The sequence below is a fragment of the Castanea sativa genome, chromosome 5, assembly GCF_040712315.1.
Source record: "Castanea sativa cultivar Marrone di Chiusa Pesio chromosome 5, ASM4071231v1".
Classification (NCBI taxonomy): Eukaryota; Viridiplantae; Streptophyta; class Magnoliopsida; order Fagales; family Fagaceae; genus Castanea; species Castanea sativa.
In genome coordinates, this window is record NC_134017.1 from 13,203,666 (window position 1) to 13,225,341 (window position 21,676).

The following is a 21,676-nucleotide window of genomic DNA, read 5'->3' on the forward strand; positions in this document are numbered from 1 at the left end:
ATCAGGGCGTTCCAACAAGGCCATGCCCTCCACCTGGCCGATGCGTTGAAGCGTCCTCTTCTGCTGCCCAAGGATATGGAAGCCTTGGAAAAGATGAGCCAGCCTCAGCTGTTCCTTTCTTTGAAAAGGGACTTAGCTCTGGTAAGTTTCACTTCGTACTTATACTCTAGGGTTATTTGTAAACACTTTACTGCATTTAACCCCTTGACATTTATCACAGGCCATCCAAGAAGTTTTCGCTGCCAAGAAGTTCATGGAGGATTCTCGGAAGCGAGCTGGAATGGAGCAGGAGATACGGCAAGAGACAGAAAAGTCCCTATGCCAGGCCCTAGCGAAAAATGGGAAGCTGACCTCTTAGCTGGCCGATCTAAAAAGAGAGAAGGACGGTGTCGAAGCCTGCCTGAAGACGATGAAGAACCAAGTGGAGGGGCAACGTAAGCTTCTTCACCAAAAGGATGATGAGCTTTCCCAAGCCTAAAGGGAACGCTCTGACTTGGAGAAGGAGCTTGCACGGATGAAGGAAGAAGCGCGCAACTTCAAGCATTCACTGGAGGCTGTGAAACAGGCAAGTTATCAGGAGGGTGTGGCTGCAACACAGGACCAGCTGACAGAAGCTTTTGTGGCCTTGTGCCGAGAATACTGTCAGCAGGTCTGGGGGGAGGCTTTAAATGCAGCAGGGGTTCCTCAAGCTTCCGAGCTGAGGAAGCCCAAGAACGTTTGGCTTCCCCTTGACATACAGGAGATAGAAGACACTCCTATTGTTGCCTCTCCCGCTCTTCCTCCCGTGGTGCCAGAACTCGTTCCTGATCCTACAGAACCTGAAGGTTCCCATAAAGAGAAGGATGGGTGTGGAGGTGCCGAGAAGGAACAAAGCCAGAATGTGGAACCCATCATTCCTTCAACAACTAGAATAGACAAAGGGAAACAAGTCTTGTCTGCCTTTGAGTTGGAGTTGAAGAGCACCGAGGCTAGCAGCACTTCCCTTCAAAACCCCCCTCCAAAAGCTTAGGGCCTAGCTTAGGACTTTTTCTATACTTGCAATTTTTCATATAACGATGTATTTTATGATAATTAATGAAGAACAGCTTTATTCAATTTTCATCTGAGTTGTGTTTGTTTTACTTTGTTCTTTTTATGCTTGCCATGAAAGTTCTCACTAGCACATAGCTAAAGAAGGAACGGAATAAATAAGTCTAACTTCAACAGTTGAACAATTACAACTCTAAACAACCATGCACATGCACAGTAAAACATTCAAGAACCTGACAAAAACTAACTTAGTTTAAATGGTATATGGTGCCTTACTTTGGAAACTCCCATGGTAGTTAAACTTTGTACCCTAAGGCAATAATTGTAGTGAAGTGTAAGGTCCGAGGACCATACCTTACAAAATTTTTGCTTAACACTTAAAGATGTACAACTTAAGATTCAGTTTAGCAGATGGTAAGATATTAGTTTCCACAAGGTTTGTGGTCCTAGGACCATACAAAACCAAGTTTCTGTTTGATATATAAGAACAATAACTTCAGATGTTAATTTTCCCAAAGTAGAAGGTCCAATGACCCGACATAACTAAGGTTCTGTTTAACAAATGATAAGATATCAATTTCCACAAGGTTTGTGGTCCGAGGACCATACTTAACCAAGTTTCTGTTTGAGACTTAGGAATAGTAACTTCAAATGTTAATTTCCCCAAAGTAGAAGGCCCGTGGACCCAACATAACTAAGGTTCTGTTTAACAAATGATAAGATATCAATTTCTACAAGGTTTGTGGTCCGAGGACCATACTTAACCAAGTTTCTGTTTGACACTTAGGAATAGTAACTTCAAATGTTAATTTTCCCAAAGTAGAAGGCCCGTGGACCCGGCATAACTAAGGTTCTGTTTAACAAATGATAAGATATCAATTTCCACAAGGTTTGTGGTCCGAGGACCATACTTAACCAAGTTTCTATTTGACACTTAGGAATAGTACTTGTAAGCCCCTAATGTATTCGTAACTTTGAACTGCTAATCAACAAAAACACCTTTTATTTAATAATAATACCTTCGAAGATTATTTACATTCCATGGGCGTTGTACAATTCTTTCATCTAGGTCCGCTAGTCGGTACGACCCTATGCCCGCTACAGAAACAATGCGGTAAGGTCCTTCCCAGTTTGGTCCTAGCTTACCCCAAGCTGGGTTCTTAGTAGTGCCCACAACCTTCCTTAGTACAAGATCCCTAGGCACGAGTGGCCTTAGCTTCACGTGGGCGTCGTACCCCCGCTTAAGCTTCTATTGATAATAAGCCATTTGGACCATAGCTGCCTCGCGTCGTTCCTCAATTAAATCCAAGCCTTTCTCTAGGAGGCCATTGTTGTTTTTTGGGCTAAAAGACCTCGTCCTTAGGGTGGGGAAACTAGATTCCAAAGGTATCACTGCTTCGGCCCCACAAGTCATAGAGAATGGAGTTTCTCCAGTGGACCTGCGCGGTGTAGTTCGATAGGTCCATAAAACATGTGGTAGTTCTTCTACCCATCTGCCCTTCACATCGTCCAACCTTTTCTTGAGCCCACTGACTATGACCTTGTTAACGGCCTTGGCTTGCCCATTTCCCTGAGGATAAGCTGGAGTGGAGTATCTATTTATTATGCCCATATCACCACAATATTTCCTAAAAGCCTTGTTGTCGAATTGAACGCCGTTATCTGAAATAAGTGTGTGTGGTACACCAAATCTGGTAGCTATATTTTTCCAAATAAACTTCTTGGAATCAACGTCTCTAGTATTTGCTAAGGGCTCAGCCTCAACCCATTTAGTGAAGTAGTCAGTCCCTAGGAGCAGCCATCTTTTGTTTCCTGCAGCCCTCGAAAATGGCCCCACTATGTCCAATCCCCATTGCGCGAAAGGCCAAGGACTGGAGAGAGGATTGAGAACCCCTCTAGGTTGATGAATGTTAGGGGCAAATCTCTGGCACTGATCGCACTTTCTGGCATAGTCCTGAGCCTCCCTCTGCATATTGGGCCACTAATATCCCTAGGTCAGGGCTTTGTGGGCTAAGGACCTCCCCCAGTGTGGCTCCCACAAATCTCTTCATGCAGTTCTTCTAAAAACGCCTCCGTTGACTCAGGATGCACACATAATAAGTATGGTCCAGAGAAGGATCGTTTACACAGTTTCTGATCCTCGGACAACCAGAAACGCGGCGCCTTTCGATGAATCTTATCTGCTTCAGACTTGTCCTTAGGAAGGATGTCGTTTTTCAGAAAAGATATCACCAGGTCAATCCAACTAGGTCCAGGCCTTATCAGATGGATACGGGCTGAATTGACAGTGGTAAGAGTTGGTTCTAGCAAATCCTCTACAAGGATAATTCTAGGCAAACACTGAGCCGAGGACGTTGCTAATGTGGCCAAAGAATCTGCATAAGTGTTTCCACTTCTAGAAACATGAGATAAGGTGAAAGAATCAAATCTAGCTTGCTGACGATTGACCTGGGCCAAGTACTCTTGCATTCTTGAATCCCTAGCCTCTATGGTCCCCGTGACCTGGCCGACCACTAACTAAGAATCCGAGAACATATGAACTTCCTTTCCGCCCATCCTATGTACCATGCTCATGCCCACCAAGACTGCTTCGTACTCGGCCTCATTATTAGTAGCCGAGAACGCCAATCTCAAAGATTTTTCGAAGACAATTCCCTCAGGGGATATCAGGACAAGTCCAACACCAAACCCTCTCTGATTAGCCGCCCCATCCACATACACTCTCCAAGTCGGAGGTGCTGCGCCTGTGATCATACCAACTGATTTTTCATCCATGTGTGATTCCTTTAGAGTTTCCTCTAGCAATGGTTCGACAAACTTTGCCACCAAATCAGCAAGGACCTGGCCTTTCACCGAGGTGCGAGGCATGTATTTAATGTCAAAGGCTCCCAAAATGGTTCCCCATTTAGCCACCCTGCCAGAGTAATTGGCACTGCGTAACACTGACTTGAGGGGCAGTTGGGTCAGAACCACCACAGTGTAGGACTAGAAATAGTGAGGAAGCTTCTGCGTGGCATGGACTACGGCCAGCAGTTCTTTCTCCAAAAGTAGATAGCGCACCTCGGCCTCATTCAAGGACTTACTGACGTAGTATACCGGTCTTTGCAACCCGCCCTCGTCCCTTATGAGGACCAGGCTGACTGCGTGAACGGCCACTGCCAGATACGCAAATAGGACCTCGTCCACTTCTAGCCGAGACAAAATGGGTGGCTGAGAAAGATATTGTTTGAGCTGTTGGAAGGCTAACACGCAGTCTTCGGTCCACTAAAACCCTTTCCATTTATTCAACAATTGGAAGAAAGGACGGCACCGGTCAGCTGACCGAGAGATAAATCTGCTGAGTGCGGCGATCATTCCGGTTAACTTCTGGATCTCTTTTGGGTTCCGAGGCGGCTGTAAGTCCTGAATAGCTTTGACCTACGCCGGGTTTACCTCTATACCTCTATGAGTAATCATATAACCCAAGAACTTTCCAGAACCCACACCAAAAGAGCACTTTGAGGCGTTAAGGCGCAACTTGTACTTCCTAAGCACCTGGAAGGTGTCGGCTAAATCTTTAACGTGCGAAGGTATTGTTTTACTCTTCACCACCATATCATCCACGTATACCTCAATGGTCTTCCCAAGTTGTAGTTCAAACATTCTGGTCATCATTTTTTGATAGGTAGCCCCAGCGTTCTTCAACCCAAATGGCATGACCTTATAGTGATAGTTCCCTGTTGGAGTAATGAAAGCAGTCTTTTCTTGATCCTCCAATGCCAATGGAATCTGGTGGTAACCCTGGAAGGCATCTAGAAAACTCATTCGAGGATGTCCGACAGTGGCGTCCACCAGCTGATCAATACGTGGCATTGGGAACGAATCCTTGGGGCAGGCCTTGTTCAAATCCGTGAAGTCCGCACATACTCTTCACGTTCTATTCTTCTTTTTGACCACAACCATATGCGCCAACCATTCGGGGTAGAAAACTTCCTTAATAGCCCCAGCCCTCTTGAGTTTGAGCACTTCCTCTTTGACAGCCTCGGAATGTTCCTTGGAGGAACGCCGAGGTGGCTGCCTTCTCAGAATAATGGCGGGGTTGACATTCAGATGATGACAAATGAAACTTGGGTCTATGCCTGGAGCCTCATAAGGATCCCACGTAAAAACATCAATGTTGTCTTTCAGAAAATCCAACAAATCCATCTTCTCCTGATGTGGCAAACGTATGCCAACTTGAAAGAATCTTTTAGGGTCATCCGCTATCAAAAATTTCTCAAAACCCTCACATAGGGCTTCCTCTCCTGTCATCGCATCGGGCGCATGCGGAGCTGTTAATTGCTATGAGTCTTTGATGACCAAAGCCGAGGACTTAGCTTTTGTCTGATGCAGCACTGCAGCCGATATGCATTGCCTGGCCACCGATTGGCTGCCGAGGATCTCTTCAACATATTCCCCCGAGGGGAATTTAACCTTAACATGCAAGGTAGAGGAGACAACACCCAAAGCATGCAGCCATGGCCTGGCAATGATGGCTGTGTATGGGGAATACGCGTCAACCACAATGAAATCTACCTCAACCGTTTCTGAGCCAGATTGAACGGGCAAACGAATCTGTCCCTTCGGTACAACAGCTTTACCTTCAAAGCTTATAATTGGAGAGTCATAGGGAGTAAGATCCTCCAGCTTCAACCTTAGCCCTTTGAACAAATCAGGGTACATGATATCTGCACCGCTGCCCTGATCAATCATCACCCTCTTTACGTCATAATTCCCTATCCTAAGAGTGACCACAAGAGCATCGTCATGGGGTTGGATGGTACCAACCTTATCCTCCTCCGAAAATCCCAAGACGGGTAAATTCACCTTCAACCTCTTTGGCCTGCAGCCTACCACTTCAGCCTGGGCATGCGAAACTGCCATCACCCTGGTGGGACCTGAGCTGGTCCTGCCAGGTGTAGCAAAGATAACATTAATTGTTCCCAATGCCGACCGAGATGAATTATTCTTCTGATTATTTGAGTCGGACTGACTGCCCTGCCCGTTAGGTTGATAAAGGTGTTGTTTCAGTTTTCCTTCACCGACAAGCTGCTCTAAGTGGTTCTAGAGGGTCCGACACTTCTCGGTAGTATGACCCACGTCCTGATGGTACTGGCAAAAGAGATTCTGATTCCTCTTCGCAAGGTCCCCTGCCATCTTACTAGGCCACCTGAAGTAGGGCTCCTTACGAACTTTCTCCAGTAACTGGTGTACTGGTTCTCGGAACACAGTATTTACGGTCTGAGGTGCTGCCGAGTCAGACTGCCCGGTGTAATCTCTTCTCGGCTTATTGTTTTGATATCTGTCCAACCTGAAATCCCTTCTCTCCTGCGGGATAACCTTCTCCTTACCCTTTCCTTGCTGCTAGTCTTCCTCTACCCTTTTGTATTCATCAATGCGATCCATGAGGCGACGTACGCTGCGGACAGGCTTTTTGGTCAAGGACTTCCTCAAGTCGTGATCAGTAGGAAGGCCTACCTTAAAGGTATTGAGTGTCACCTTATCAAAATCATCATCTATCTCATTAAACATCTCCTAGTACCGGTCGGAATATGCTTTCAACGTCTCTCCTTCCCTCATGGCCATAGATAACAGTGAGTCCAATGGTCGAGGCACTTTGCTACATGTGATAAACCGCGACGTGAATGCTCTAGTAAGATCCCCAAACGAACCTACAGACCCCGATTTAAGGCCGTTGAACCACCTCATAGTAACAGGTCCCAAGCTAGAGGGGAAAACTTTACACATCAGGGTCTCATTATGAGAATGCACCGCCATCCTCTGGTTAAAGTGACTCACATGCTCCACCGGATCAGTCCGGCCATTGTAGATGGTGAAGGTAGGCTGGGTAAACCTCCTGGGGAGCCTCCCCTTCTCAATCCTCCATGAGAATGGCGATTTAGAGAGTTGGTGCAACGCTCGACTCATAGCATCGTTCCCCAAGCCCCTAGAGGGGAGCTTCTTGTGCCTGCGAGCTGGTGGGTCGTCCTCCTCACAAGAGGACGTTGCGCTGGGGGGCGACCATGACCTCGAGCTGTAGCTACTTCCCCGGGCCTCCACTGAAGAAAGATTAGATGAGGATGGTGAATGCTTGCGTCTGACGCGGCGCAGTTTCCTTTTTAGATGATTAATCTCCTTCTACATGGCCTTAGCACCATCCTCGTGGGTGGTGCTGCCTCCGCCATGAGTATGGCTCGCTCTAGGGTATTCCATATGAACGCTTCCCTCTCGATCCCTCCGACGCTCAAGACGCTCGAAAAGATCCTCAAGTTGTGATCCTTGAGACTCTGCATGGTGTGAGCCTTGGCTTGCCATAGTATCCCAGCTCCTTCAAGACTAGATTCCCACAGACAGCGCCAATTGTAAGTGCACAGTTGCACCTGGACCCAAAGACAACTGTGGGCTTAGGCCCAATGAGCCTTAAACAATGAAATTTGTAGAGTGTGGATTTGGAATATAGTTTAAGGATGCTAGAAACTTGATAACCAGGCTTAGTTGTTGAAGTATTTGCAAATAATGAATGATTATGACAAAGGAACTTCCTCGGACGTAAGCCGAGGACAATTTCTGTATTATTTCTCCTTTTCCTTTGAAGGTTACAATTCTAAGTCGCTATCTTTCTAACTGGCAGCTCCCCCCTCTCTTTGGCCACTATCCTCCTTAAATACTTCTTCTTTTGGTGTTTTATCCACGTGTTGCACAAATCTCCTCTTTCTTCTGACACCACCTTCTTCAAGTGTTTTAAATAGTAACCAGAAGATTCAATTCTACTGTTCAGGGGTCACTTTCCCATTAATGCGGCCTGGGAGGTGGGTGCAGGGTCTTTAATGTGGAGGTAGCAGCCTTTTCCTAAGATATTTCTCTAACACCAGTGCCTCTAGAGGGTACAGGGATCCCCTCTTTAACCAACAGTCTTTCTGGAACTCCGTCTTGATCATTCTAGCGAATCTCCGAGTCCTCCTGGGTCTATCCGAGGAGAAACTCACTTTCGGATGTATCCTCGGACCCTCGGCGTATGGGCCGATTTACAGTACTAACAGGCTCTTAATTAAGAACAGATTGGCCCTCCTTGTTAGAGCCCAAAGGCCCAAATGCCTGCTTGGGTCCTTTTATTCCCCACAGATACAAACTTCGCTTAATGTATTTTTATTGGATAAAATTTTACAAATCCAACATTGGATTACTTTTTCTTCTTTTTTAGTCCATTATTCAAAAAATTTATAATATCAAAGTGCAATAGCTATGTTATCAATTAGATTTTTTTATTTCAAGTTTTGTAGCCTAAAATTATGTTATACATAAAATGTAAATTTATAGATTGAATAGTAAAAAATATCTAATTGACACAAAATTTAATTTGATATACATATTAAAAATATAAAGAACTTACAATCCAATTGTTAGAATTTTAAAATATGTAGCCGTATTAGTTTTTTAATGGGAATTGTAACCATTGGCTATAATGAACTTTATAGCCAAACTTTGTCCTTCTTTTTGTCCCTCATGGAAAATGACAAAACTTGACTAGAAACCTGTTTGTAGCTTAAGTCTACGACTTTCATTAAAAAAAATTAATATGATTACATATTTTAAAAATCTAACTATTAGATTGCATGTTCTTTATATTCCCAATACACATGTTATCTAATAAGATATTATTTACTATTTGATCTACAAATTTATTTTTTATGAACAATTTTATACTACAAAAGTTTGAAATTTAAATATATGTAATTGATTACATTATTATTAATCTTTGACCTTTTGAAAATTTTGCAAGCATGGATGATACAAGAAGAAAATGTAATTGAATGGTAGATTTGTCAAAATCAAATACAAATAAAAGATATTAAGTGGAGTTGTAGCCTTAGGCTCGTTCCAAGTTTTTTGCCAAAATTTTTCCTTTAAAAAATAATTATTCCTATATGAATTTCGACAAAATTTGACTACAAAATTAGTTGTAGCCTAAGGTTACAAATTTACTCAATAAAATATATATTACTACATATTTTGAAAATTTAACTATTGAATTATATATTCTTTATGCTTTTAATACATATATCAAATTTTGTATTAATCAAATATTATTTACTATATGATCTACGAGTTTATATTTTATACATAATTTTAAACTACAAAAACTTGCAATTTAAAAAAATTTATTGATGATATAGCTATTGATCTTTAAGTATCTAGAAATTTTATAAGCATAAAGGATACAAGAAGAAGATATAATCCAATGGTGAATTTGTCAAAGAATAAAGTTTAGTGACAAAATTAGTTGTCGCTGAAGGCAATAACTGTACTCAATATCTTTTTATTAGAGGTAAATTTTGACAAATTCACCATTAGATTATATCTTCATCTTATATCCTCCATGCTTGCAAAATTTCTAGAAAATTAAAGATCAATAGTTATCTCATCAATAAATTGTTTAAATTGCAAATTTTTGTAGTTTAAAATTATGCATAAAATATAAACTTATAGATCATATAATAAATAATATCAAATTGATTCAAATTTTGATATGTGTATTAAGAGGGCAAAAAACACACAATTTAATAGTTATATTTTCAAAATATGTAATAATATTTATTTTATTAGATAAGGTTGTAGTCTTAGACTACAACTAGTTTTGTAACTAAACTTTGCCCTTTGGAAAAATTCACTTCTAATAAAAAGATATTAAGTAAGATTGTAGCTTAAGACTATAACAAATTTTGTATCTAAACTTTATTCTACAAATTTTATTAAATAATCATATAAGATCCTTTTCTCTCATTTAAAAAAAAAAATACAAGATCCATTTCTATAAATTATTAGTGCACCAAATATAGATAAATTAACATATGGAAATAAATTTATTACCTAATTAACATATTACAATTATTTAACTAATTAATATATAGCAATAAATGTATTATTATCTAATTAACCTATCACAATTAATTAGTACATTGACAAGTATATTGAAGAAATGGAATGCTATATATATGATTAGAACACTTGGTTCACACTCCACACACACATGTGATTTTTTCAACCCCAAATTTCCGAAATATTTTTATTTCATCTTTTTTTGGAAAATATCCAGCTTTAGACAGAAGTGTTATTAAAAAAATTGACTTTTGCAGCTTTGTTTCTCCGTGGCTTACATTATTAATACTAATTCAGCAATTAGATACCATGTATTTAGGTGAGAATCATTTAAGGGTTGTGTGTGAGTGAGTGTGAAAAATTCAAGTGTGTATACATTCAAGAGCATTCTCGCGACTAGAGCTCGCAAGTAACTCGCGACTGATGACTCGCCAAAGTGCCACATGTGTGAAGCATGCAGGAAGTTGAAGGGTCATGACAGCTGGAGCACTACAGGACAAAAAGTACAGTTTGGCCATTTAATTATTTCGCGATTGAAACTCGTGACTTTTTCCAGTCGTGAGTGAGTCGCTAGAATCCCCTGTTTTACAGAAAAATGATTTTTCACATTCCTCACATACCCTACTATAAAAACCTTTATACCCACGAAATGTTGAGAGCTTCCGGAGAGAATTTTGAGAGAAAAACCGTAGAGAACAACAAGATTGACGCATCCACAATCTTATACCTTTGATTCTCAAATTCTTTTACTCTCACTCTCTTCATTGACATACCCTTAAAAGGATCTTTAACCAAATCTTTATCTCATCATACCCATATCAATGAGGATGTTATTTGGTGATTGGGAAGCAGTTAAAAGAAGACCAATTCATTTGGTTGATGCAATGAGCTTATTACGGGATCCGGAAAGCTAGAGAATACACGGTTAGGCCTAACTTTGTTGGAGCAAGAAGCTCAGAGGGCTTAGGTGCATCAGGTAGATTAGGCTTAGATGGTCTATTGCTATTCATGTATCCCAACTTTATTCTCTAGTGGATCATTTTACTGCTTGGAGGGCAGCGAAAGGGTGGATCATTTTCAAAATTTCATGCCAAACTTTCAAAAAATCCATAAAAAAAATTTTAACAGCCATGGCCAGTTCCAGTTCATCATCTTCTTCGTCCATTCCTCCCTATAATTGGTATCTTCTGGTAAAATCTTAGGGTGAAGAATTGTAATGAACCTCCTCCCATCAAAAAAGACAAGGAAACCACCTTTAATCCCATATTACTAGAAAGAATTATTTTTCCTGAGTAATCTAGTGGACATAAGCCTAGGAGTGGCGTTTTTCCATGCTGGAGGAGATTTTTTCAACAACTTGAAATGTTTACTCCCAAGAAATCAATAGAGGATACCGACAGCAATGGCCCCATCAACACCATTGGAAAATGTCCAGTCCTTAAGTTGTCCTTATTCATCTTCCACCAATTCCACATTCCCGTAGCTTCAGTTTCACCTCCTTGGTCACAATTTTCTTGTAGAGATGGATATGTCTTTTTCGCCGTGTTCTTCGGTTTTCTTTTCGATAACACGTGCCGGTGTTATCTTTATATTTACATCTCTCTAACCCTTATTGTTGTCTTTGATTACTTTTGTGATGTGTTTTAATTATGGCTTAGAGTAGTTTGTTTGTTTCGGTATAGCTTGTACTTATCATTCCGCACATATATTGTTTGAGTATAAGCTAGTGTTGGTTTTTTTTTTTTTTAAATTGGGGGTCTAAACATTCACTAGTGTTTTATACACCAAGTAAACTTTCAAAACCCATCAAAAAACCACCAATACCACATGCTCAGGCCATTGATCTCACTTGACAGTGCCTTCATTGACCCCACCAATCCACCCATGTCTCCTCTATTCCATTGCTTCACCTCTTTCCCTCTCCATCAATTCTGTCCCCTTCCCTCTCACTCCACTGATGCCACCCTAAACTCCTTCTCTCTCCTTGCCATTCCAATCCCCCACACCCACCTCTTTGCCGCCAAGGACCGCCGCTCCCACTATTGCTTCTTTTCATGGCCTTCTCCCTAACACTGACAAAGACAACAGAACTTTATATATTTGTTTTTTTATTAAAGTTATTTTAACTGAAAAAAAAAACATTGTTTTAAAGCTAATTATTTCCTTTAAAAAAAATTATTTTTCTGTTTGTGATTATTTTTGAAGTTTGAATATTTGTTTTGATGATTGTTTCATTATTAACTGAGTTGTAGCTTAGAATGTTACTGGAATTGTAGGATTTTATTTACTAATAATTTTTAGGGAGCTGAGTTTAGTATAGTTTCTATTTTTCAATAATTTTAGTTATTTTGAGTTCTATTTATTGTGTTGTTGTTGTTCATGATGACTTCTTCTTTTTTTTAAGAATTATAAGAAATAGCAGTTTTTTATATATTTATTAATCCATTTTCTTTTGATATTAATATTTTTAAATTTTCCTATATTTGGTAGCAATTTTAAAATCAGTGGGAAAATATCTTTAACCTTCTTTTATGTGTTATCTTGGCATGAAATAGAGTTATTTTCTAGAAAATTTTAGTAAAGAATAACACTATCTCACGCCAAACTAAATAAGGGAAGTCAAAAGAAAATTTTCTTTAAATCCATTTTGTTAGTTTTTAAACCACTAAAAACACAATGTTTAACCTAATTTTATTGCCAAGTTGATACTTAAGCCGATTATGTAGATCTGGGTTAAACATTCATCATACATGTCATGCAGTGGAGAAGTAAATAAGATATAGATATGATAACATAGGAAAAACAATAAAACAAACTAGTAAAAAAAAAAAAAAAAAAACCCTGGATTGAACTATCCCAAGAACTATCCACTATATCAAATTGAAGTCTACAATTAAGAATATTTAATTTGTAGTAAACTTAACTATGATTATCAAGCCTAACTTAATTTGAAACCCTCAGACTTCTTTGATGTGGATTTGCTCCAACATGAACTTCCAGCTTATGCCTTTGATCTTTAGTACAATTGATATCTAAAACTTGGGTTGTAACTTTATCCCACCATTACTTGTAGTATGTGAATGCGCTTTGATAGATGCTTGAAAGGGTAGAATGCACAAAACCTTTCAGATTTCAAAATAGTATTTCTCTAAGACTTGAAAAACGTGCTTTAAGATTTTCCTTATATACCAAGTAAGTTTGGTCTGAAACTCTAAATGTTTAATAGGCTTTTGGGCTTAATTAAAATTCTGTAAAATCACATCTTGATCGGTTAAGCCTTTCTCTTGATCGGTAGAGCTCTTTAACTTTTCAATTTCTGAATCTATAGCTTGTACGTTCTTGAATTCTGACTTGTAGCACTTTGAGCAATGTCTAATACACTTCATAGACATTGTGATCTATTCCTAGAAAAGCTTTTATACACGGTTTGCCAATAAACAAATCATTTATGTTAGGTTCTAAGAGTTTAGAACAATTGGTAAACCGTGAACATAAACTTATCTAGATATTGATCTTAGAGTCTATAGAATATTTTTTTGACAATGTTCAAGGTGCTGCAAGTCAAAATACAAGAACAAGGAAGCTAAAAGTTCGATTAGTCGAGAGAAAGGCTTAACTGATCAAGAGAAAGGTTTAACTGATTAAGACACATATTTGCAGAATTTAATTAAAGCCCAACAGCCCATTAAGTCCATCAGGTGATTAGGGTTTCAAACTAAATCACATAGTATTTAAAGGAAACCCTAAGTCGCATTTTGTAGAGACTTTGGACTTTCTCTTTTGAGATCTTAAAGATTTTGTGCCTTCTCCATTCAGAGTCAGTACTGAAAATCTTTTTACACACAATCTGAACTAGTAGATCTAAAGTTGTTTCATACCAATCATCAAAGGTGTTGGATTTAAGCCATCGAGGTGGTCTTGGAGACATAGACTAGAGGTCTATAGGGGAGATCTAAAGTGTGAATTTGACAAAATTCACATCCAATAAAATATTAAGGATGTAGCCTTAGGCAACAACCAATATGGGTAGTTAAATTTTGACAATTTGAAAACCTAACCATTGAATTGGATGTTCTTTATATTCTCAACACTCATGTCATCTAATAAGATGTGTCATCTAATAAGATGTTTCATCTAATAAGATGTTATTTATTATTCGATCTATAAAATAATTTTTATCCATAATTTTAGACTAAAAAGTTTGAAATTTAAAAATGTTGTTGATTACATGACTATTGATCTTTGATCTTCTAGATCACAAGCATAAATGATGTAAGAAGAAAATACAATTGAATAATGGACAAAGTTTAGCTACAAAATTAGTTTTAGTCTTAGACTACAAACTTATTTAATATATTTTTATTGGAGGTGAATTTTGACAAATCTACAATTAGATTACATCTTCTTTGGAGGCTGCAAAATTTTTAAAAAAAAAATTAAAGGTCAATAGCAATGTCATTAATAAATTCTTTAAATTGTAAGTTTTTGTAATTTAAAATTATGCATAAAATATAATCTTATAGATCATATAGTAAATAATATCTGATTGATACAAAATTTAACATGTGTATTAAGTGTGTAAAGAACATGCAATTTAATGGTTAAATTTTCAAAATACGTTGTAATATTTATTTTATTGAGTGAGTTTGTAGCCTTAAAGTACAAATAATTTTGTAGTTAAACTTTATCCTTAAATGATGGATTTGTCAAAATTCATATCCAATGAAAAAAATACTAAGTGTAGTTGTAGCCTTAAGCTCCATCCAAATTTGATGTCAAAAATTGTCCTTTAGAGAATAAGTATTTTTATATAAATTTTATGAAATAGTTATATATGATACTTATCTATAAATTATTAGCTCACCATTTATAGAAAAATTATAGTATGGCAATGAATATATTGCCTAATTTACATATTAAAATTAGTTAACTAATAAATATGTGGCAATAAATGTATTATTACCAAATTAACTTATTACAATTGATTAATACGTTGACCTAAATACAAATATCTGATATTGAAGGAAAGGAATGCTATATATATGTTTAGAATACATGGGAAGAAATACGCAGTTTGACAAGATCATAAAAGATTTGTGTTATTTAAAAAATAAGTGACTTTCGCAGCTTTGTTTCTCCATGGCTTACGTTAATAACAATAAACTCGAATGTTTCATGTTTTTCTTGTTTGTTTCATCTTATGTGCTAGGCGATACATTTGTTGGTGGAAGAAGGATTGAGACTATGAAAAATAATGTCTTGATTAAGCGAAAAGGAACCATTAAAACTATTGAGGTTATAATGATTACTAAAAGCATCTTTCTTTTCCTTTTATTTAATGAAAATGATATGTTTAATATATATGAAAACCCATGCTTGATGGTTCTTGTGAATTTTTACAGGGTAAAGATGGTGATATAATTGATTGTGTTGATATTTATCAACAACCGGCTTTTGATCATCCATTTCTCAAAAATCACACTATACAGGTTTCTTTTCTTGATTTTCAATTTAGTTGTTTTGTATTTTAATTCATTTATGTACCTTATTATTGTTCATTTATACATCTACAATTCATGCAGTTATTTTGGGGAGGTTCATTTCAACTTTCATGTAATGGTTTTCTTCTTCTCCCAAAAAAGAAAAAGAAAAAGAAAAAGTAATGGTCATCTATTAAAGTAAAAAAGAAGAATATAAAATTTATAGTTCTTTTTGGGATGGTTGGGTTTTTTTTTTTTTGTTTTTTTTCATATAATGCTTCGATTTCAAAGGAAAAAAGAGAACATAAAAGAAAGGAAAATGTTGGGTCATAGATTGAATCCATTTAATTATTCCAAGTACCCAAGATGATTGATTAATAAAATTACATGTAAATCATTAAGGCGCAATCAAATCACCAAAGTAAATTAGAGTAGAGTGGAAAATAAGTTTGACATAACGATTTGATTAGGATGGAGAAACTCTCACCTGAAAAATCGTACTAAGTGAATTTCAGGTCATTACTCCCAAAAGTCGACTAACAAAACAAAAAATATTTACACATACAAAAAAAATCTTACTTTACAGCCTAATCCCAAAGTACCTACTTACAATACAACCTACTTATCTAAACCCTAAGTGCACAAACGTAACAACAACTCTTGTTATGTATGTGTCTCTCCATCACTTTAACGAGGTCTATAAAATATATCTTTTATACATTCTAGAATCCTAGCACATGAATTCCTAGGTAGCCAAGTCATCATGGGCTGAAAACATAACTCAACATTCAGTTTTCCTCTTATTTATTTATTTATTATATTTTTACATTACATATATTCCTAAATAGAGTTTTAAAAAAATGTTATGAGGGTTTGATTATTAAAAAATAAAAATAAAATCTGAAAAAATTTATATTTAGCCAAAACTTGTAATCTGAATTTGGTTAAACAGATGAAACCCAGCTCAATTCCTGGTGGTGTGAAAATGAATTCCTCTCAAGCAGGGCTGTTTCAAAATTGGCATAAAAATGGACAATGCCCAAAAGGAACTATCCCCATAAGACGAGAACAACAAGATGTACACCCTCGTGGTAGTGGTGTCAAATGGATACCACATAGAACACAGCTTAATCAAAGCATTGCCATTGATAATGGCAATCATAATGAGGTATATTCATTAATTTTATCAAATGAAATGATATTTTCACATATATAATCATGTCACACACTCACTGTATTTTTTTTATGTTTCAATTTCATTTATAAATTAAAATTTCTTTCTGACATATACGAATAATATTTTGAATTAGTTTGCCACTGTTGATATTGAGGGTGGTATATTCTATGGGGGACGTGCAATATTAAACGTATGGAACCCTGCCGTTTATAATAGAGAATTTAGTATTGCTGAAATGTGGGTTGCAGCAGGCCCTGATAAAGAAATAAACACTGTTGAAGCTGGATGGAAGGTAAATTTTTCTTTCCAATTGTTAAATATTAAGAAATTAAATATATTAAATAAGAGGCCTAATGAGTGAGTAATTGTTCACATATGCTTCACAAGACCCAACATAGCATGTGAAATTAAAAAGTAAAATTTAAAACCAAAGAAAATTGATATAAATTTCGAAAATAGAAATTTAAGGTAGATGTAATAAATTGATAAATATGTCATTTCATGGCTGCAGGTTGATGATCCTGACAAACGAACAAGGTTGTTCATATATTGGACTGTAAGTCAATGTGCTTATTCACTATCATCAAGTGCATGATTTTTAAATCAAGACAATTACATTTACCATTTACATAACTAAAATATTTCGTGCAAGTGTTTCTTGAACTAACTTCTTCTTTTCCCTATAATTAAGAGTGATGGTTACAAAAGAAAGGGTTGCTACAATCTTCAATGTCCCGGTTTCGTGCAAGTAAACCAAAAATTTGCCTTTGGCTCTCCCATAGAACCAATTTCCAGGTACTCTGCAAAGCAATTCGAGATGGGGATAACCATGTACAAGGTAATAGACATATTTATTTCCTTAAAATATTATTCTATTACATTAGAAAATTACGAAGTCAACAATTACAAAAATAATTAGTTTGTCATCAATGCAATTCACGGAAATGCTTTATGTAATATAATTGTCACCCCTCTTTGATTTATGGTCAAAATTTGAAATATGATAATTATGCTTGTTAAAATTTATTATTAGATGGATCGATATTTTTGAGAGATTACCTAATTAAATTAGGTTATTGTGTTGACCCCAAATTCCAAGTTTACTATTAAGTCACTTTTAAGCTACACTATTAATTAGTCTCTAATATAAATGATTATCCAATTGAACTAAGCATGGATGATAGTGGGTTCTAGTTAGCTCAACTGATAAAGTTTCTGATGGTTGTATAAGAGATCTGAGGTTCAATCTCCGCCTACATCAAAAACTGATTGGTGTCTTGGTCTGATGATTAAAAAACTATCATCAAGAACAGACCCATTGGTTAAAAATCCCTATAAAAAAAAAAATCATGGAAGAGGAAATCTTCAGAACTAGACAAAAAAAGCGGCTAGCATTGAAATGATCTCCTAAGAATAAAAGTATTAATACCATTTGACACACTCAACGTCTCAACCTTCTAAAAAGAGCTACATTCTTGTACTTGAGCACTCTAAGCATTTATTAGCAACCAACTTTGTCGAAGTCCTTTCTTTACCTTAGTCCTCAAATTCACAACCAATCACCAGTTGCATCTTCAAGCCATGATGACTGAAATGGAAGTGCGCCAATGATTCCCAAGAAACTAATTCACTCCACTCTCAAGGATAGTGGTGATTGTGATTGGGATGATCACCTCTCAAGAATTTGGCTACGGTGAGAAGAAAGAGTATAGAGAGCTTTTTTTTTTTTTTTAATCCAAAAAAAATGTAGAGAGAATTGATAGTATTTGGTTCTCACAATGGGTATAGTTCTCTCAATTCTCAAATGGGATTTTTAGTGTTTAACATGTTGGGAATGATTTATATATATATATATATATATATATATATATCCAAAAATGAATACTTATTGTATGTCCTAAGGGCACACATTAGCAAAATCCTATATATATATATATATATATATATATATATATATATATATATATATATAGGATTTTGCTAATGTGTGTTCTTAGGGCACACAATAAGTATTCATTTTTGGATAAAAATTTCTTGGGAATAAGTTGGAAGCCTGGTACTGTAGAGCAAGGTTACCGATACCGTACCGGTACCGGCCGGTACATACTGTACCGGCCAGTGCACCGGTACCAGTACACTTTTATTTTGTACCGGAAAAAATACCAGCCGTACCGGCCGCGTACCGGCCAATTTCGGATAATACCGGCCGGTACTGGGCGTACCGGCAGGTACAGAAAAAAGTTTTTTTTTTTTTTTTTTTTTTTTTTAGTTTTGTAATTTTTGAATTTTTGTAAAGGCATAATGGTAACTTATTTACATTAACTTATTAGTATTATTTGTTTTTTTAGTATGCAATAAACAACTAAGCTTTCTATTTTTTATATTGTGTTTTTTTTTTCCTTTTAATTGATACTAAAGTCTAAAACTATGAATAATTTGTTCTGAATTGAGGTAATGTTTTATGATAAACTTTTATATTTACTATAATATAAGTGAAATATTATATGCTTATGAACATGGTTCTAGAGATTTTGGTGTGTGTGTGTGTGTGTGTATAAAATAGCGGTAAACCCGAAACGGTACACCGGTATTGACCGGTATCCGAAATATATCGTACCGGTGCCCAAACCGGTACAGCTTCCGGTACGGTATTGACTTCCTTGCTGTAGAGAGGTATGTAGCAGAATTTTCTCAGGTGCAATCAACTCGCGAGATTAAGTGTCCCCCGAGTTTGAATCTCAATTTCTTTTCAAAAATCTGCCATGTGCCAATTTCATGGGTGCAAATTCTAGTCTTCAAGAGAACTACTTTTGACTCTAAGCACCTAACCCAAATACAAATGGAACCACAAACACAAAAATACCAAGTCTTTGAACCAATTCACAATCAAATTGGGCATGAAATATGCTAGCACCATACATTTATTTTCATCATGTTTGTATATGGGAATATATGTTAAGCTATATGAAAAAGAAAAATGTTAATGGATGCACTAAGAGAATACATGTTCCACTGTATGTTCTTAAAATGATTTGTTAACAATTGCCTTAGGAGCACCTGTTTATAGGATGTTTTAAAAAATATGGTGTACTAATATTCTAATGGAGGGTTTTAATATGAAATTTCTTTTTTAGAAAAAAATATGGAATATAATCTTAATTAATTATATATATATATATATATATTCTATTTTCTAGTATGTCTCTTTCTTAAATAGCTTATATACATACTAAGACAAGGATTCTAGGGAAAATTCTTTGACGCTTAGCAGGGATGGAGCCAGGACTCGGAGTTAGGGGGGGCAAAAGTATAAACAAAAAAAAAATTAAAATTCCAAATAAACATTCATTTAATAACCATCAACAAAGAAAAATAAGAAATTTTGTTTTTTAAGATATTACAATGCAATTATTTATGAAAATGGAACTCGCCGTATTTTTAAATCTTTGAAATCATCTATAATTGAATCTGTACTAATTGTCGCAGCAATGTCCCTTTCAACGAAATTATTATGTTATTATATGGTCAATAATCTACACAATCATTACACACAATAGACAAATACTATGCACATAAACATTCAACAAATAACCAATAAATTTTAAAGTTAGAAATATTTTTTTTAATTATTTACCTAACTTTAATGTTTTAAAAGACACTAACTAATAAACAAAATCACTAGTCAACAAAAAAATAAAATCACAAAACATCACAGCCACATGTTATTGCTAAAAAAAAAACTACCAAAAAAAAAAATTACAAAACATTAATGTCAATAAGAGTTGATGTTGCGTGTGGGGTTGTGTTTGTCAATTATCAGATGATAACTTTTTCATGTATAAAAGAATATAAACTATGGGCAAAAGACAAAGATGGGTTAGTGATATTTTTACCTCTCTTTTAACTCTCTCTCTACTCTCTGCTTAAAGTCTATCCATCCCAACTCCCAACCTCCCAGGCCCAGCGTCCCTGACTGCTGACTCCCTCTTTAGTCCCTACGCTTAGTTGCTCTGTGTTCTCTTTTAAGTTTTCTTTCAAGCCACAACAATATCAAGTGTCAACACATTAGTAAAAGTAAGTCATCCCAAACAAGGATTCAATATGAGATGAGACATAAGAGGATACATTTGCTTCTGCCGCTGGCTGCTGAATTCCTCTCATTTGTCTTTAGCTGTAAGTTAGTTAGGTTTTCCTTTTTCTTTTCTTTTTTTCTTTTTTTTTTCTTTTTTTTTGAATGTCTTAGACATCCCCTTATTGTTTTCCTTTTATTATGTGTGAGGTAAGCTGGTTGTTTCCTACTAATTAAAACCGGCTTTTATTTATTTTGTTTCTTTGCTTGTGTTTGTTTTGGGCGTTGTTTCGGCTTAATTTTTGTTGTCAGGCTATTTTTTTTTTATAGCATTTAAAAATATCAATACTATTATCAAGGGACAAAATGTAATTTTATTGAAACAAATTGTTAAAAATAAAATATTATATATATACTAAAATTTGTTTTTTGAAAATCTGGGGGGCCACTGCCCCCAAGTCTAACAATAGCTCCGTCCCTAACGCTTAGTTAAAACCTTTTCATGCTCAGCCATTTTATAATTGCAACTATTACCAAGCAACACTGATATTGCCTAGGGGAGTTTTAGTAGTCTATAAAATTATGGGTACATGCCTTGCTCACTAAATTCTTATACTTATTATATGCTTCAGAAGCATGGAAATTGGTGGTTACAAGTGCAAGATCAGGTACTTGGATATTGGCCTAGCTCCATCTTCAATTATTTAGCGAGTACTGCAACCAGAATTATTTGGGGTGGAATGGTTTACAACTCGAAACCGAATGGTCATCACACAAGGACTCAAATGGGGAGTGGCCATTTTGGGAATGAAGGCTTTGGAAAAGCAAGTTATTTTAAAAATATTGGATATATGGATAACAGTGGCAAGTTCAGAGACGTTGACGCTCGAAGTCTGAATCTACAGGTAACAAGACCATTTTGCTATAATGTAAAAGTAGTAAATAATACGGTTGGAACCGATTTCTTTTTCGGTGGTCCTGGCTATTCAACACTATGTGCAGTATAGCAAATGGGGAAAAAAGCAT

At 36.4% G+C, this 21,676-nt stretch overlaps 1 protein-coding gene across 1 annotated transcript; it reads left to right on the forward strand.

Annotated features, from left to right (window-relative positions):
- The first annotated feature begins 514 nt into the window (after positions 1 to 514).
- Positions 515 to 21,657, forward strand: LOC142634773 (protein neprosin-like). Its single transcript, XM_075809037.1, has 8 exons — positions 515 to 641; positions 15,134 to 15,219; positions 15,327 to 15,413; positions 16,357 to 16,572; positions 16,715 to 16,873; positions 17,093 to 17,137; positions 17,273 to 17,419; positions 21,283 to 21,657. The coding sequence occupies exons 1-8, from the start codon at positions 515 to 517 to the stop codon at positions 21,655 to 21,657; spliced, it is 1,242 nt and encodes a 413-aa protein (XP_075665152.1).
- The last annotated feature ends 19 nt before the right edge of the window (positions 21,658 to 21,676 follow it).

Excerpts from the sequence above, each read along its gene's own strand:
- LOC142634773 (XM_075809037.1), top strand. The coding sequence starts at position 515 with ATGAAGGAAGAAGCGCGCAACTTCAAGCATTCACTGGAGGCTGTGAAA. Across the intron at positions 642-15,133 it reads GGCCTTGTGCCGAGAATACT|GCGATACATTTGTTGGTGGA; the intron begins GTCAGCAGGTCT and ends CTTATGTGCTAG. Across the intron at positions 15,220-15,326 it reads GAACCATTAAAACTATTGAG|GGTAAAGATGGTGATATAAT; the intron begins GTTATAATGATT and ends GAATTTTTACAG.